This window comes from Chionomys nivalis, chromosome 5 (assembly GCF_950005125.1).
Source record: "Chionomys nivalis chromosome 5, mChiNiv1.1, whole genome shotgun sequence".
Taxonomy (NCBI): domain Eukaryota; kingdom Metazoa; phylum Chordata; class Mammalia; order Rodentia; family Cricetidae; genus Chionomys; species Chionomys nivalis.
Genome location: NC_080090.1, coordinates 28,095,758 through 28,113,683, shown reverse-complemented (window position 1 = coordinate 28,113,683; position 17,926 = coordinate 28,095,758). Strand labels below are relative to the sequence as shown.

At 43.2% G+C, this 17,926-nt stretch overlaps 1 protein-coding gene across 9 annotated transcripts in view; it reads left to right on the top strand.

Annotated features, from left to right (window-relative positions):
- Nucleotides 1-17,926, top strand: part of Erc2 (ELKS/RAB6-interacting/CAST family member 2) — an 893,871-nt gene that overhangs the window by 479,101 nt on the left and 396,844 nt on the right. For all 9 annotated transcript variants that reach the window (XR_009057130.1, XR_009057128.1, XR_009057129.1 and 6 more), the window contains one exon: nt 10,466-10,601. Coding sequence is in view for 6 of the 9 variants with exons in the window: in XM_057769470.1 (XP_057625453.1) it covers nt 10,466-10,601 (136 nt within the window). In the remaining 3 variants the exon portion in view is untranslated. The remainder of the gene's footprint in view (nt 1-10,465; nt 10,602-17,926) is intronic.

Sequence of the window (17,926 nt, the reverse complement as noted above, 5' to 3'; positions counted from 1 at the left end):
GCAAGTCAAAGCAGTCTGTGTCAAGAAAGCAGTGAGCGCTCAGTGCTGTCTCATTTCGGAGTCTCCCAGTAATTTTATATTAAACATTCTAAGGAATCCTATGGCAGTGTTAAGTAACTGCTGTCTGTGCTCTCAGGACCCACAGGGTTTCAGGCCTCCGCTTTCCTCTCCTCTTCATGCTTTTGCTTCTAACTATGGACAGTTCTTGAACTCGTGGTCCTAGAAGACTGCCTGGGAACCACGAGTTAGGAAAAGCATGGCGCTCTGGAACAGTGGCATTGTGGTGAGATTTGGAAGTTATTTGGCCATGCCGAGGCTGTCTCAAAGGAAGTGGTGTTTTACTCCTTCGTATCAGACCAAGCGAGGAGGTTTGAGTTATGTGAAGAGGAGCGGAAAAAAACAGACATTTATTTTGTAGTGTGTTGCCATGGGGATAACTACTTGGGAAAGCATAGAGTACATAAATTACTGTAATTCCTTCTCAGCCGCCACTTAGGCCTTTAAGATTCTTTAGGTTGTATTGATGAAAATGGTTTGGAAAAAGTTTGGAACAATGGAAAGTTAATTCTGTTGAGTAGACACTGAGGCAAGCAGTTCCTGATAATTGTTTAAAATTAACAGTAAAAAGATGGCAAAACTTCTGATAGCATAGTACAACAACCAAGATTTAAAATTAACATGTAATTTGTGCATTAGTTAATGTCCAGTGTGCTGTCTAGCCACTAGTATGCTGTGACTGTTTAAAGTTAAAATATCAAATGTGATATTTGTGATATTTAAAAAGTAGTTCTTTAATACCAGCACTGGGGTGGCAGAGGCAGGTGGATCTCTGGAATTTGAGGCCAGCCTGGTCTACAGAGTGAGTTCCGGGACAGCCAGGACTACATAGTAAAACACTGTCTCTTAAAGCCAAACTAAGCCAAACAAACAAAAGTAGTTCTATAGATTCAGTAGCCATGTTTGTACATTCAGTAGTCATGTGGAGTGAATAGCTACTGTATTATAGCACAGAAAGGGCCATCTCCACACATAATTCAGGTGGGTAGTGTACGGGGAGACAGAATTTTTACGAGGTTCTCATGATCTCTATCCCATAATACTCTCATCCTCTTATAACCCTCCCCCACCTGAGTATGGCCAGTGTCTGTGTCTCACATCCAGAGGATGGAGTATGACAAACGTGACAGCATCTACTCACTTGTACAGGCGTGTCATGTCGCATGGGTACTGGTGTAGCGTTCGCATGACTTTATATGAAACTCCATGTTAGTAGACTAGAGGGAGCGAGTCTCCTGAAAGCTTAAAAACAAACCAACAAGCAAACAAAAGCAACTAAACATCCATTTTGTAGACTGGACAGAGGACCATATGGGAAGAACTTGGTGCATTGTTAAGGACCAAGAGCAGTCCCCAGCCATCAGGCGGCTTCCAGGGAAGAACTGGGCCAGCAAATGGCATGAACTCAGAATTCCATTCTCCCCGTTTTAAGACTAAAGGTGAGAAATACAATCGGGATGATGCCCTGGTCTCAACCGCCAAACCGTACCTGTGTTACCAAACCACATAGGCTGGAAGGGCATAGCTGAGTACCGTTTGCGGACGATAGGTTCATGGGAACTTTGTTGTGCCTCAGTATATCTAATTTAACACCAGTCCAAATTATGCTCCAATGATTACACAGAACAACTGGTTGTATTGAGGCTGGTGCTTCGCTTTCTCCATAAAGGAAAAGATGGTTAACTTTCCCAAGTGAGTGTCTAGGCCTGGTTAGTAAGCTCTCTACAGTTTTGTGGCCAAGATCTCGTATTTTACTGTTGCTGTAGTACAGCAGATAAGACTGTGGTCTCTGGCATCCCAGAAACAATGGCTTACATTCTCTACTCCCGACCTAGAAACCGAATGACATGTGGCCAATCACCTCTGTGAGCCTCCATTTATTCATGCGTAGAGTGGGGATAAAATCCTCCTCCATGTCAGAGTGTTATTTCATTCAGCAGAAATATTTTTATAGCCTTTAGCACAGCACTTCATATGGTCTCCGACTTCCTAAAAACAGAGAGGTTTTATTATTTAACAGCATTTTTCGATTGATTTCTCATAGCAGAGAATCAAAACTCCAACACATTATTTCTCTACTCTCATTTGAAAAATCATCGTGTAAGATTGTTACCCGGTTATACCCCTGCTTTATGTCTGAACTGCTGTAGTCCAGTTCCAGATCAGATGCAGTTAAAAACAGGTCTTGCTCAGACCAAGTGCCCCTATGCTTGGAGGTTGCTCTGATTGTATATTGTTTGGGCAGATTGCCCCAACCTCGGGCCAGACTGTGGAATGCTGGTTTCCTCTGACACTAGCCTCCTGGGAGTCGATTTTCACGGTTTCCATCTGTTTTTATACTACCCCAAACTGTAAATACAGCTGACACCCCACCAAATTGGCCCTAATGTTCCTGTGTCTAACAGCAGAGGTACAGGCTTCTAGAAGGATACAATGCTCCCTGGAATTGTGGCAATTATGTTGAATGTTTGATTTTAAATGTTCAGATTCCATTTTTTGTTCGTATTTGAGAAGGAAATGGTGTGCCAAAGGAGATAGGAAGTAGGAGCTTGGCGGGGGCTTTAACTTCGGCTTTGCCTTGTTTTGAGTTTGTCCATGCTTCCTGGAGTTCCATCTTCAGGGGAGCCATTAACTTTTTTTTTTTTTTTTTTTTGCTTCTTTGTCTTTCTCTCCCACTTCTTTTTAAAAATCTGATTTCATTGTCACTCATTTTTGTCATTCTTGTCCTTACCTCTAGTTAGTATGTGCAACTAGAATAAAAGTCTTTAAGACAATAATATTTCAGAATATTATAGTCAAGAAACAATTTGGCCAAAGAGAATAGATTGGTTCATAAGACTTTATAACTGGAAGGCGGTCATATTGAGAATAGGCAGTTACGGGAAGGTTGCAGGTGCCTGCTGCCTTGTGTTTGGCTTCCTGGCCGGTCCTCAGTTCTTCACGCTGTTGCCACTGTGAGGCTGACACATTGAGGTCGTCTCCCCTGCATCTTAACATCCCCTCATGGATAGTTTACCTTTGGGATCATGTGCATCTAGTTCTCTAGCACTCCATCAAGTTGATGCCCAGGATCATCTTGTTCAGTTCACTGTTGCTTACGGGAACTGGAACAGAGAACACAGACTGTGTCGTGAGGTTTGCCTTGTCTGCTTCCTAGACCTTGCTACAGCTGCCTGAGAGAGGAGAATGCAGGGCCCAATAAAAAAGAATGTACAATACTCTCTCTACTTGATTGGCATGGTGTAGACACGAAGGACCAAAGTGGGAAGGAACAGTTTGTGAGATGGACCAGCTAAGGCTCTGACATTGTTAGCTCCACAACTTTGGGTAGCTTCTTCATCTGTGAAAGGGACAAGTACATAGGACTTTCCTAATAGGTTAAGTAGGTGACATATGACTTATATTCCCCACACATCACACAGTATCTCAGTGATTTGAGCCCTTGTTGCTGCAATGATTGATTGAATATGAATTTAATTAAGAAAACAATGCCCAGGTTTGTTTGTTTGTCTTACCATACCTCCCCCCCCCCGATTGTAGGTCTAATTTTTTAAGTGCTTTTTTTAAAAAATAAAACAAAAACAAACAGTTCATGTTTGTTGTAATAGGAGCGGCGGCGGGGCTGTGTCCCGCCACCCGGCTAGCTTTACCCGAAATAATTACACGGAAACTGTATTCTTTTAAATACTGCTTGGCCCATTAGCTCCAGCCTCTTATTGGTTAGCTCTTACATATTGATCTAACCCATTTCTAATATTCTGTGTAGCACCACGAGCTGGCTTACTAGGAAAGATCTTAACCTGCATCTGTCTGGAGTGGGAGAATCATGGTGACTCACTGACTTGGCTTTTTTCTCCCAGCATTCTGTTCTGTTTACTCCACCCACCTAAGGGTTGGCCTATCAAATGGGCCTAGGCAGTTTCTTTATTAATAAACCAATGAAAGCAACAGACAGATACAAGACCCACCTCCATCACATGTTGCTCTTGTATCAGCAGCAGACAATAATTCTCATTTGTATTCTGCTTTAGTCTAAAATTTAAAACCCTTTTTTTTTCAGCTAAGTATCTAGTGTAGTGATAGCTAGTCTTGTCAGTTTGAGTAGATTAAAAGACTTCTTGGCGATCAGCAAAGGATCACCCTGCCCCGTGTGTGTCTAGAGGAAATTTCTAGAGAGGATTAGCTGAGAAGGAAGGACCTGCCCATCCCCTAGGCTAAGGGTGCCAGTGAATTGAAGGGAAGAAAAGGAGAAAGCAAGGCATATTCATATTCTCCTTATCCCCTCCCTTCTCCCCGCCAAATTTCATAATGGATGGGAAAGGGTCCCGTGAGGTCTCAGTCCTCCCTGCTAGGAGATAATGGTGCTGCGGTGGGAATACCATTTTCTTCAGTAGCGTAGCCACTGGAATGAGATCAGGAGGAAACAAAGACACATTGGCACACGTGTGCGCAGAAGTGCACATGCACACACACGCTCACAGAGACACATGGGGCAAGGAAGAGAAAGAGAGAGGTGAGATACGGTGTTACTGGGCCGAATGAGCGGGGGATGAGAGAGGGCAAAGACGGGGGTGTTGAAAATTATTTATGGATTAATACATACATGAAACTGTCAAAGAAGTCTGAAAAGGAAGTGGGTGAGGAGCTTAAATAGAGTAGCGAGGCAAGAAGGACATAATGGGCCTGGCAGGAAGTGATGGTGCTTTGATCAGTCGTGGCATTGGAAGTGATGGAGGAAAAGGGTCCCATCTCACGGGCTTTCTGCTCTCTTGGCTCTGAGACAAGGATCAAGGCCCCAGGGAATATGTGGAACCATAGTACCCTGAGCCAGAGACTTGCTGGGCAGGTGAAGAAAGCAGGGGTCTCTGCTTTGGGTCATCCTGAAGGGGAACTGCTTCCCTTTGTGGGCTGAGAGGCCAGGGCACATAATCTGATCTCAGGTGAGGATGACATAAAATGGAATACCTTTAAATTTAGTTCTTCCCAATGAGGAAAGCCACCCCGAGGAGGCCATCTTCAGTCTGTGTTTACTGAATTCCATAACCTGTTGGGAGGGCAAAGAGTAAGAAATAAGAGCCAAGATTGTTAGTTAATTCTGCATCTGTTACAGTTGTGTGTGGTCTGCTTGCTCAGAAGAGCCTCCTTTTGTCAGATGTCCATGGCTTGAGCACTGGGTCATTAGTGGGTAAATAATAGGCTTGACTCTCTACGGTGGCACACTGATACCATGATGTTCCTAGAGAAGGGCACTAGAAGCACCAGCTCTCGCATCCACTCTCGCCCCTTGTCTTGTTTCACGGACCTTTGCTGGGAGGACGGGGGATTCTAATAGCTGCAGTGGGAACAATTCTGCTTGCAACATATAACGCCTTTGTCGTGGCTGTAAGAATAGCCTTAGAATATTTGTGGTAGCCCTTTCAAATTTATAGCTGTGATAAAATACTTAATGATATTTACAATCACCAAACAGTGGGACCATCTCAGTGGTTAAGAGCAGAGCTTTTATTATCAGAAATTCTGCATATGGTATAGACTGCTGGCTTCCATTGCGTGCACGTGTGTGTGTGTGTGTGTGTGTGTGTGTGTGGGCATCTACATATGGCTTCACTTCAGCGTCTTCACTCACCCATGCTTGTCGTGGTCTTCTTCAGTGTTGCTGTCAGCATTGCCAGTCGGGAGTGTAACTCATCAGAAAGGAAGTACCAGGGAAGATCAGCATAGAACAAAAAGCTCCCACCAGGGCAGATCAGCATAGAACAAAAAACAGCCACTGTGCGAGGCAATCACAAAACCTGCCATGTGTGAGAACTAAGACACTAAATATGTGTGTACAGTCTCACACTACACGATGACATTTTGTTGTAAGCTGAGAGTTGAACAGAGAAAGAGCGTGCCCGGATCTGTTTTAAGCATATGGCCTGGACTGACTTATCAACTCCTCATGGTCACCTTTGAGTAAGATATGATTAGGAGCCCACATTTCCTAGGTGAAGAAACTGAGGCACAGAGACATTGAATATCTGCCCCACCTAGAAAGTGGGAAACTTCTGATGACATCCCAGAAAATCTGGTTCTAAAAATAATGTTTTTAGTCACTGCACAACACAGATACACTTAAAATACCGGCTCATGGGCTCTAGAAATGGGCTTGCACTGGGTCATTCTTGCTAGTTTTCAGTCCTAGCGGAATGTGCATTGGGTTGTTTACTCAAGAGAAATCAAAGTGTGTTTCTACAAAAGTCTGGTATAAAAGAGTTTATGGCCACCTTATTCATAACAGTAAAATAATTTAGATAGTCTAATTACCCATGATAAGAAGTGACTAATTGAACTATAGTAATATTCAGACAACAGAATACTACCTGTGTTTGTGTGAGTAAAACACACAAACACACAGATATGTTTGTACATTGAAGAGATGCTCATCGGGCAAAGTGCTTGCCATGCAACCACATGGATCTGAGTTTGGATCCCCAATATTCATATACATGATGGACGGGCATGGCAGCCTGCCTGTAGTTCCAGCACCGGGAGGGCAGAAACAAGGGACCACTCAGAGCAACATGGCAAGCTATACTAGCTGCATGGTCCAGCTTTTCGTTTCCATGAGGGATTCCGTCTCATTGAATATGGTAGCAGGTGAATGAGGAAGACTCCAGAAATCTGTTCAGGTCTCTACATGCATTTACAGTCATGGACATGTGGGCACGCACACCCACGTGCAAACACTCATACAGAGTACAGAAGCCTATGCAAAAAGACATGGACAACTCTGATCATTCTGTGCCCCCGGAAGATTTCAGACAGGAAGATCACACAGTACAATGTCTGTGAAGTCAAGAAGGGGTGAAATGCTCCAGATATGTAGAAGTTAGGATAGTGACTTCTCAGCCAGGGAGGGCAATGCTTCGTGTTTTGATTGGGCAGAAGTCACTGATTTGTGCCTTTTATGGCTAATGTCTATCAGTGCATTTCTTGTATGTACTCCTACTACACACACACGCGCGCGCGCACACACACACAGAGTTTCCTTTCTCCCCAATCCCATTCTCATACTTGTTTTTCTTCCCCCCCCAGCTTAGTAGCAGTTGTTGTAGACCAGTGTGAGATTTCCAGAGCTTCCCATTTATGTTTTTGTGTTTCCAAATGGGCTTTATATTTACATAAACAGTTAAGATTGTATGTATCATCCTGCTGCTCTCTGTGCCTGTTTATAATGTCTTGGAGTCTTGGAACTTACTCATCTGGCCTTAATCTTTTAGCAGGCCTGATCACCATTCTGTTAGTGTACTCAGTTCTTCAGTCAATTTCCTTCTAATGGACAAGCGGAAGTTTTCAAATTTCCATTTCTATTTTCGATAAAAATGTTTTCATGAATGTACTTTGTTTGTACGCAAATGCTTTGAGAGCTTCATTGTGTGTGTGTGTGTGTGTGAGAGAGAGAGAGGGGGGGTGGGGAGAAGGAGAGGGGGGGAGAGAGAGGTCCAGGAGAGAGGTTAAGCATCCATGTGTATCACTTTCTGCCCATTCGCTTTCCCTGAACCTGGTGCCTGCCTTTTCTTGACTAGGCTAAAAGCTAGCAAGTCCTGGCAATACCCCTGTCTTCACTGCCCCTTTGGAGTTATAGTTATGGGCATGCCTAGTTTGTTACGTGAGTGTATGTGTCCAGACTCCAGTCCTCATGATTGCAGAGCAAACACTCTTTACGGCTGAACTGTCTCTTTATTCTTGATTTTGAATCTTAGATATATTGAATGGCAAGTCCTTGGAGAACAAAACTCCTTAAGTGAGGGCCATGGGATTGCAGGGTTACCCAGTGGGTGGGAGTTAGCAAAGAGATACAAATGACATTTTCCTCAAAGAGTTTAGAATGAGAGTGGGGAGAACCTGTCTTCCAAACACTGGGGACGGTGGAAGACTGTATTGAGTTCAGCACCTTGATTTATATTCAGTATGGATCTGCTTCTGTAGAGGGGGAAGATATTGGGCCTGGCAGGCTTCTTGTAGATGTGGTTATGGGAAGCTGTAAGCACCCCAGGAAAGCTCACAGTGGTCATGCTTTAACTGAATGCCACCGATCTGTGCAGAATAGACCCTGTCGTAGCCGAGGGACCTAGGCCTGCTGCATCTCCCGACTCCCTTACCTGGTTTCCTTGAGGGACATTAAGTGGCGAGTTCTTTACTACCCAAAGACCACTGACCTTCTCCCCATGCAACCAGTGCCGCTCTTTGCTTCCTTCCTATCGCCAAAGAGAAATATTCCTCTTCCTTATTAGTTTTCCTGGCAACTCAGAAGAAAGTTCAGCTGTCAGAAATGTATTTGAAAGTCGCTGTACTTCCACAGGGAAGGTGTATACTGGGTTTGTAGCTGATGACAGTCACATGAACACCTGCCATCCATTCTTATCACCTGGCTACCTCCTGTCTGATTGACCCATATCTTAAGCAGTACTACCTGAAATCCAAATATTTTGTCAAGGTTTTGCATTTTCAATGAAGCAGTGTTTGAGGAAATGGCTGAAAATTCTGGAGAGAGTTCTGCCCCGCAGCCACGGAGCTTCAGATCTACATTTTTCTTAGCTACTCATTTGAAGTGAAAAATAACTTTAAAAGACCTGGAATCTGCAGTTTATGTATCTATGTATCTGTCTATGTATCTATTTATGTTTATATGTATGTATCCATCCATCCATCCATCCATCCATCCATCCATCCATCCATCCATCCATCTGTCCATTAAAAATTGTCATATCCATAGAAATGGGGTCTTTGTGTTTGGAATACTCAGAGAATGCTGTGCCATTCATGCAAACACTTGCCACCAGACTCTACTTTATTTGTGTGTGCTTGGATAAGGGCATTTAGCAGTTGGTTCTATTTAATGGTATGCATTAGTATAAACTATGTTTTTCTCTGAGAGTGTTCTCTAGTGAAGCAATTACAGGCTTTGGCTGTGCCTCCATTGGCAAAGCACTTGCTGAACAAGCATGAGGACCCGAGTTCAGCTCTCCAGTACCTACGGGGGAGGAGCAGGTATAGTGATGTATGCCTGCATTCTCCAAGCTGGAGATGCAGAGACAGTAGGGTTCTTAAGGATTGCCAGACAACTAGTCCAGTGAAAGTGGTGAGCTACAAGTTTACTGCATGATTTTCTTGGAGTGGAGAAGGAGGAGAGCACACTATTCTCTAAGGACTGAAGGAAGAATGACTGGCGGAGAGCTGCCTTCATCTGCTTCTGCAATGGTTCAGCCAGACGCTTCTGCTGTTTATCATCTAGTTCTCTTTTTGTCTGTGCTCCTCAGTGTGCTGGACTTGGGCGTCAGGGCTCAGTCACAGTGGTTGCTATAGGTGTGCAGAGGACACAGGAGAAGGCACTAGGAAGGATGTCGAGGATTCACACCCTAGCCTCTTCTTCATGACCCCGGTCCCTAGCCCTTGATGTTGCTCTCCTCCCACGTGTGGTATTAGATTAGATTTATAATGTCTGCTGTGGACATGGCAGCCTATATCTATGGAATGTAATCCTAACCTATCCTTTATCCTTTGTCCTTACCATCTTGACACTCTATGTCAGGATGACCCACTGGAAACTGTATCAGGGCCTTGTACAACATTGTATTTAGCTAAAACTTTGAGCTATGTGTTAACAATGTATTTGATCAGGGACTCTGAGTTGTTATTTTAAAAGTCAAAGTAGTGGATTAATATTTCAGAAAAAGAACAGGATTCAAAAGAAGAATAATAATGAGAACAGCAGCTACTTTGAAGGAAATTAAAGCGGTATCTCAGACGAGTGGATGTTGTGTGCCCTGCCCACTAGCCTTTGGAGTCCTTTTTCCTCACTTCACTTCCACCCCATGGAGTCTTCTTGTAACCCTCTGTTTTCCCTGAAGTCAAGTTTCTTCTGTCTTGTATAACATGTCTTTCTACCTGGGGAGCTGCCTTGTTGGGGAGATACCCTGGGTTGCTCCTCCTGGTTGAATCCTTTGATATGTTTTGGAAACCTTTTCTGTGGCCACAGTGTCTAACTTCATCTCCTTCCATCTGCTGTCTGTCCTTGTACGCATGCCACCATCTCTCATGGCATGCTGTTTACTTCCTTCAGCTTTAGGAGACCCAAACTGTATATCTTTAGTATTTATGTTCCCTCTGAACTTACTGCTCCTTAGAAATGACAATTACACCTGTCTTATTCACCACTGATATCCCAGTGCCATCATGACACCTGCCATTTGTGGGTGCTGAGCACCCACAGTTTTGTGGTTGAGTAGATGTAGGATTCTCAGAACCCCTGGTTTTCCTAAGCCTGTGCCAGGACATTCTGCACTTAAGTCCTTCTTGAATCTATTGTGACAACACATGCCTTCCATATAGTTGAATATAACCACACTCTGCTGGCTTTTCTCAGGCATATGAAAGATCAGAATAAGAAGGTGGCTAGCCTCAAGCACAACCAACAGCTGGAGAAGAAGAAAAATGCCCAGTTATTAGAAGAAGTCCGCCGGCGCGAAGATAGCATGGTCGACAACTCACAGCATTTGCAGGTAAGTCTACATTCTGCTTCTTAATACCTAAATGTTTAGAGACGAACTGTCTGTTCTATCCAGTGCTGCAGGAATCTGTGCACAGCAATGGTGGGCCTTACTTTGCCCTGACTCCAGCACTAACAGGAAAATCCCAGGGAATTCAATAAGGCTTTCTCAGTAAAAAGCATCATTTCTGGAATAATGTTCAAAGAGAGTTGAGTTTGGAAAGCCCTGAAATTGCTACACAAAGGTTCTTCCTTCCTATATCTCACCTTAAAAGGTAAGGGCTACAATTACATGGTTGGCAAGTCAAGTCTCTTTGGAATTGTGTTTAAGTTGTGTGGGAGGGAATGCATGTTCTTATCAGAAAAGGCATTCAGATGCATTCCTCTGATCAGTTTACAAAAACCGGGGCTCCTGAAGAGATCATTACTCTGTCTGAATATAGTGGGTACAGTTATCTCTCTGTGATAGTCTTACCTTGGAAAGCAACTGATAGACCAGAACAGCAATCTCTTCTCATTAACCATAGCTGTGTTGGGACAGAGCTCTCCCCGTGTGCTCAATAAAACATTCAGGCTGAAGCAGGACATTGGCTTTGAAGTGCTTTTATTTACTCCAGTCCTGTCTTTAAACAGAGCAATTTGAGTTCAACTTGGCCTGAGTTCATGTTAAATTCTGCTTATTAGTTAGTGTCTTTCTGCAGTTATATATTGGTTTCCTCCTTGGAGATAGAAGTAGATAATTTTAGTGTGTACTCATAGTTCATCCTTTTAATTGCCCAAAAGAAAAATGAATAACTGTTCCAAGGAAGGAATGTGGGGAAAATCTGCATCCCATCCCAGACGGAGGTTTCTCAGCTCCTCTTAGTTTTGGTGCCTCTCTGTCTTAGACGTGCCTTGTGGTGCCAGTTCTAGTCAAGTGTCCTTTGCATGGATGCTTGGCCTAGATCTGAGAGCACAGCTAACACTGGGTCCTCTTTGCTCGTAGGTCCACTTTAGTATGGGTTCTAGCTGAAATGTGCCCATAGCTTTCTCAGTAATCTTGACAGGTCACATCCAAGTACTGGGACCTTGGTCTTTCTTCTGTCGCAAATGTTAGGTCAAAGTCTAAAGAATGAGATAGTAAGTCAAATTTGAAGAGTGCTGTAGTTTCTTTAAATATATCATTTTTTTTTTAAAAAAATGTATTTCCCACAACATTTACTCCCCAGAGCAATGTTGGTCACTTTATATGTTTTGTGATTAGAACTGAGCTGAACAGAGAATTCTCAACAGAAGAAGTTCAGATGGCCAAAAGACACTTAAGGTCATGCTCAACTTCCTTAGCGATCAGGGAAATGCAAATAAAGACAACTTTAAGATACCATCTTACACCTGTAAGAATGGCTAAAATCAAAAACACCAATGATAGCCTTTGCCGAAGAGGTTGTGGAGAAAGGGGTACACTCATCCATTGCTGGTGGGAATGCAAACTTGTGCAACAACTTTGGAAAGCAGTGTGGTGGTTTCTCAGGAAATTCGGGATCAACCTACCCCTGGACCCAGCAATACCACTCTTGGGAATATACCCAAGAGATGCCCTATCATACAACAAAAGTATGTGCTCAACTATGTTCATAGCAGCATTGTTTGTAATAGCCAGAACCTGGAAACAACCTAGATGCCCTTCAATGGAAGAATGGATGAAGAAAGTATGGAATATATACATATTAGAGTACTACTCAGCAGTAAAAAAACAATGACTTCTTGAATTTTGCATGCAAATGGACGGAAATAGAAAACACTATCCTGAGTGAGGTAAGCCAGACCCAAAAAGAGGAACATGGGATGTACTCACTCATATTTGGTTTCTAGCCATAAATAAAGGACATTGAGCCTATAATTCGTGATCCTAGAGAAGCTAAATAAGAAGGTGAACCCAAAGAAAAACATATAGGCATCCTCCTGAATATTAACCTTTATCAGGCGATGAAAGAAGACAGAGACAGAGACCCACATTGGAGCACCGAAGTGAAATCTCAAGGTCCAAATCAGGAGCAGAAGGAGAGAGATCATGAGCAAGGAACTCAGGACTGCGAGGGGTGCACCCACACACTGAGACAATGGGGATGTTCTATCGGGAACTTACCAAGGCCAGCTGGCATGGGATAAAACCAGACTCGCTGAACATAGTGGACAATGAGAACTACTGAGAACTCAAGAACAATGGCAATGGGTTTTTGATCCTACTGCACGTACTGGCTTTGTGGGAGCCTAGGCAGTTTGGATGCTCACCTTACTAGACCTGGATGGAGGTGGGTGGTCCTTGGACTTCCCACAGGGCAGGGAACCCTGATTGCTCTTAGGGCTGACGAGGGAGGGGGACTTGTTTGTGGGAGGGGAAGGGAAATGGGAGGCGGTGGCCGGGAGGAGGCAGAAATATTTAATAAATAAATAAATTTAAAAAGAAAAAAAAAAAGTCACCAAAAGATCACAAAAAGATTCTGAAGGTCCTCCTGAGCTCCACAAATGAGGGCAGAGGAACATGGCAGTCATAGTTGCCTTTCATTATCTGCTTCAGTGTTCCAGGCTGTGCTGCCTTCTGTATGTTAGCTGTTATCCTATTTACACTGCATGATACCTGAGCAACAGCCTGGATTGGATTCAGATATCCCAACAGCAGGAACAGCCTCTGCTTCCATCCCCCTGCAGGATGCTGTGCTCTCTGCCTCCACCCCCCTGCAGGATGCTGTGCTCTCTGCTTCCATCTTCCGGTGGGATGCTATGCTCTCTGCTTGGCACAGCAAGGCCCAGTTTGAACATAAACCATAAAACACCCAGTGCTTGGAGTGAGAACTTCCATTGAGGGGATTATTGTTGCTATTCCTTAATTGGCTCTGGATTTCATTCCACACTTTAAAATATATGGCCGGAGTATTCCTGGAAGGATGACTTACTTTCTCAAAGTCCTGGTCTTTTAACAGGAGGACTTATTGCTTCTGCTCCAGAGCACTGTTAGAGCTGAGTTGGAGTTTCTCAAGAGCTCAGAATCATTCCTGGCACAGGCTGTGCTCAGAAAAAAATGCTGATAACTGACTGTCTTTAAAATAACAAGAAAAGATGAAAAATCATTGAAAAAGAGTTGCCCGGGGCCAGAAAGATGGCTCAAAGTGAATGCACTTGCTGCTGAACCTGACAACCCGAGATAGGTTCCTGAAACCCACATGGGGAAAAAAATGACCAACATCTGCAAGTTACCATGTCATATGTACACATATATGCACATGTACACAGAAACACAATAAGGAAAAGAGTTGTATGTTATGTGCAGGGTTTACATGGTTGTGCTCTGGTTTGCATTGAGCATATACATTTTCGTCTTTTCTCTGTGTAGCAATTTGTTCTTTTCTTAAGACACATCTAGTTACAGAAATTAATGTCTTGTTTTTGGCCCATGAACTTTTGTATAGCTGTGTTTTCTTAAGGGGCCTTGATAACTGCCTCGTAGACCAGTTCATAAAAGATAACATGGTCTGGAATTGCTCAGTTGCATTCCTGACCACCCCAAATAAAGGATAACATTTGAAATGCAATAAAAAGAAGTCACAATTAATTGAGATGGAAGTGTCTCTGCTTGAGGTTAATAGGGAGTGAATCTCCCCCTTGCCTGAATCGTTCAACAGATGTACTGAGATGCAGTAATTGCTGCCTTCTGAGAATGGAATTTTCTAGATGCTCTTCATTTTTAATATTAGTGTTCTTTTAAGTACTTTCTGTTCATATGTTAGTCTTTAAGTGTCAGCCAGGATTTGGTTTATTTGGTTGGTTAAGGTGTGGTTGAAAGTTTGGCACTAGCTAATTTGATTTGTTCGGCACTGGTGGTTTGTGACGATTGATGCCTTGATTTTACCCAGCCAACTAGATGGTATCTAGAAATAGATTATGAGCACATGGCTCTCATAGTAATAACTTCTGGAAGAGGCTTCAAATAAGAACTCAGAGCCGGGCGTGGGGTCACATAGGCCTGTATGTAATCCTAGCACTAGGACATTGAGACAGGAAGACTACAAGTCCCCAGTCTGGGATACGTAGTGTCTACATAGTGACACTCTGTTAGGAGAAAGCGGGAGGAAGCAGAACACACACACACACACACTCACAGAGAAGGAGACACACTCACTCATAAAGAAAGAGGGGAGAGAGACAGACAGAGACTGGCAGAATATGCTGAGCTGAAAGAGATACATAAAATTAATGACAAAGTTAAAGAGTTACCATTTACTGTTTAAACAAGGGCATTATTGTGTCCAGAATGACTCCAGGGTTGGATCTAACTGGGGTGTCAAATAAATGAAGACAGACAGATGGACACATGAACAGATAGCTGGCTTCTGGTGACCTGGTCTCTCTGCTGGAGAAACTGAAGCATCCTGGAAGCTCAGTGTGTTTATTCCATCGAGTTGAGTAGGGTGGCAGGATTATTGCGTACAGCTGGACAAGAAGGCAGGGTTATTAAATACAGATAAACAAGGAGGCAGGGCTTATGGTACACAGTTGGATCAAGAAGACAGGTTTAGTTAATCTCAGCGAGACTAGTCTCTGAAGGGGAGTAGTCTTCAGGCCATAAATATTCAGGTAGCTAACACCAGGGTGAGCATTTTCTGTACATACTCAACACTGAGATTTGGTTTCCAGAGGAAGGCATTGTCATTCCTCTGAGCTGAGGCTATGGAATCCTTCACATGGCTGTGCCTATGTCAACAGCAAATAGCCCTCAGGACTCCACTCATTCAGGGATTCCTCTGCTCTCTGTAGGATACAATAACAAAAAGTAAAAATTGGAGCCTCTAGGTCAGTGGTACTCAACCTTTGGGCTGTGATCCCTTTGAGGCTGTGACCTTTCCACAAGCATGACATATCTATCAGGTAGCCTGCATGTTAGATATTTACATTACAATTCATAACAGTCACGAAATTGCAGTTATGAAGTAGAAGCAAAAATAACTTTTTTGGTTAGGGGTCACCATAATGTGAGGAACTGTATTAAGGGGTCACAGCATTAGGAAGATTGAGAATCACTACTGTAAGTCAAAGCAAGATGTGACCTGTGGCTTTTTTTGTTTCTTATAATTTCATGGCAGGGGTGGCAACTACCTTCAGGGTCTCTCTTGGTTAGTAGCACATGCAAGAGATGGGTTTGTATTTTAGGGGAAAAATGATGATGCCTGGTAGAGATGTATCGGTTAGTAGTTACCTTGTAACAACCATCTCCAGACTCAGGCTTTTAAAGAACTCATGGTGTATTGTTCTATATTTGCATGTTGACCTAGGGTCTTCGCTGCTCCAGGATAGTTTTTGCCAGACGTCTGTCCTATTTGCTCACATCCGTAGGGGCAGCTGTTCCTTGTGTGTTCATTCTGAAGCTCAGGCTAAGGAAAACTGGTCTCTGACAGCAGCAGGGACAGAGGAAAGTGACCAGACTTGGAGAAATCGTAGGCTTCGTCTTGACTTGATGGTGTTTGTTCCACTTCTGGTCATTGGCAAGGCATACAGCCGACTTGGGGGTTGGAGAACTCTGCTTAGGGAAGGGGCAGGTACCAGAAAGACGGAATAACTGAGGCTAATCATTTGGTGTGTTAAGAGACAAATTTTGGAGACCTATTTTTAAATTATAGGAAAAGCAAGTGTAAAACTGTTGACAGATTTCCGCTGCAGTGACCTTAGATGTGCATGTCATTGGGGGGAAGACTGTAAGGCATTCGGGAGCCCATGCCTCATCTAAGGACACAAGTCATTAAACTCTGATGAGCATTGCTCTAACGAAACTGAGTGTAGGCTTGTGGGATCTTCTGGTTGTCCAAAGTAAGTCATCAGTGTGAATTTTTATGTGCAACCTGGGAGTTCGCACATCTGTATGTGAATTGCTCATTGGTTTATAATCTGTTTCCCAGCCTGTACTCTATCCCACCGGATTCTTTTGGTATTAGACGATACTTAGAATGAACCTTACCTAGCTCATTGTGTTTGTTGAAGAGGGTTGGCAGTTTAGTATTCATCTGGAGGGTTTTTTCCTTTTTGTCTGAAAATACCTTGTTTCTCAAAGGAGAACACTCATACTCAGTAGGAAGAGAGCTCTTGATTTAACTTTATAGGTGTATATATGCTCATGGCCAAGGAGAATGGGATGGAAGGCTAAACAGCTGTGAAGTAGCCAAGATCTTCTTTAAATGCTGGTCCTTTGTGGCCTGAATGAAAACAGAGAATCTCCCCAGTCCTTCCTCCTTCCATCAAGACTGTGAGTGAGCCCTACCTTCCCCGATGCGTGCAACAAGGTTAGGTTTGGGAAGGGGTCCTTTATGGTTCCAACTCTTGTAGCATTTCTTCCCACAGAGGCTGATAGTGAGTTTTCAATGACAGGAGATGACAGCCTTGGGGACTATCACCCAACAGATACTTGGTAACTGTTTCATTTTTGAGCCATGAAGATACAGAGTATGGCCTTAGTCAATGGACATTTTCAGTCAAGCACCTTTGGAACAACAAGAAAGAAATATTTGCACATTTTTTAAGTTAATGTTGAGCATATGAAGGTAGATATGAATGTCTATAATTTTCTTGTATAATTCTGTAGAACTTTTCCCAGGACACAGATTATGGAAGTATGCTATTTATGTTGGGCCTTGGGGCTTTGGGCTTCTGTATGTCCCGTCAGAACCCATATGGAGACTTTTCAACAAGTGATCTTTCTTGAGATTCACACTAAACCGTCCTTACTAGAGTGGGATGCTTCCCCCACCCCCACCTCTCCTTTCTTGCCGAAGAAACATGCCAATTAGAAGTCCCGGTGGACCTCTTTGTAGGTTTTGGCTCCATTTTCCCCTGTGCAGCTTATCGACTTAATGAACGAACATTCTAAGAAACACGCAAGCCAATATTTTATGCTCCTTTTCTGTTGTATGTCTGCAGAGTTCTCTTCAATTTATTGCCTGAAAACTAAAGTCTGTTCTTGTGTGCTTCCGTTTCCAAATTATAGGTTCCCAGGGAACTGTAAAGTTCCTTTTCTACCAGTGATTAAACCCCACTGTGACTCGCTGGGAAAGTGAGTGAATGTTCCCATTTATTCTAGTTCTAGTAGAATTCTAAAAACTAAAACAAGCAAAATGAATAGATCACAAAATATCTAGAAATAATTTAAATTAAGTAAACTTGTATGTCCATCTTTCCTCCCAGGGGAATTTATTTAACTTTGTTCTTCCAATTAGAGTCAGAATCTACTAGCAGAGGAAGTGTACAAACATCAGGTCTCCAATACACAGCTTCCAGTGAACACACACTTCATTGTGGAGTCCCCAAGCTTGCTAA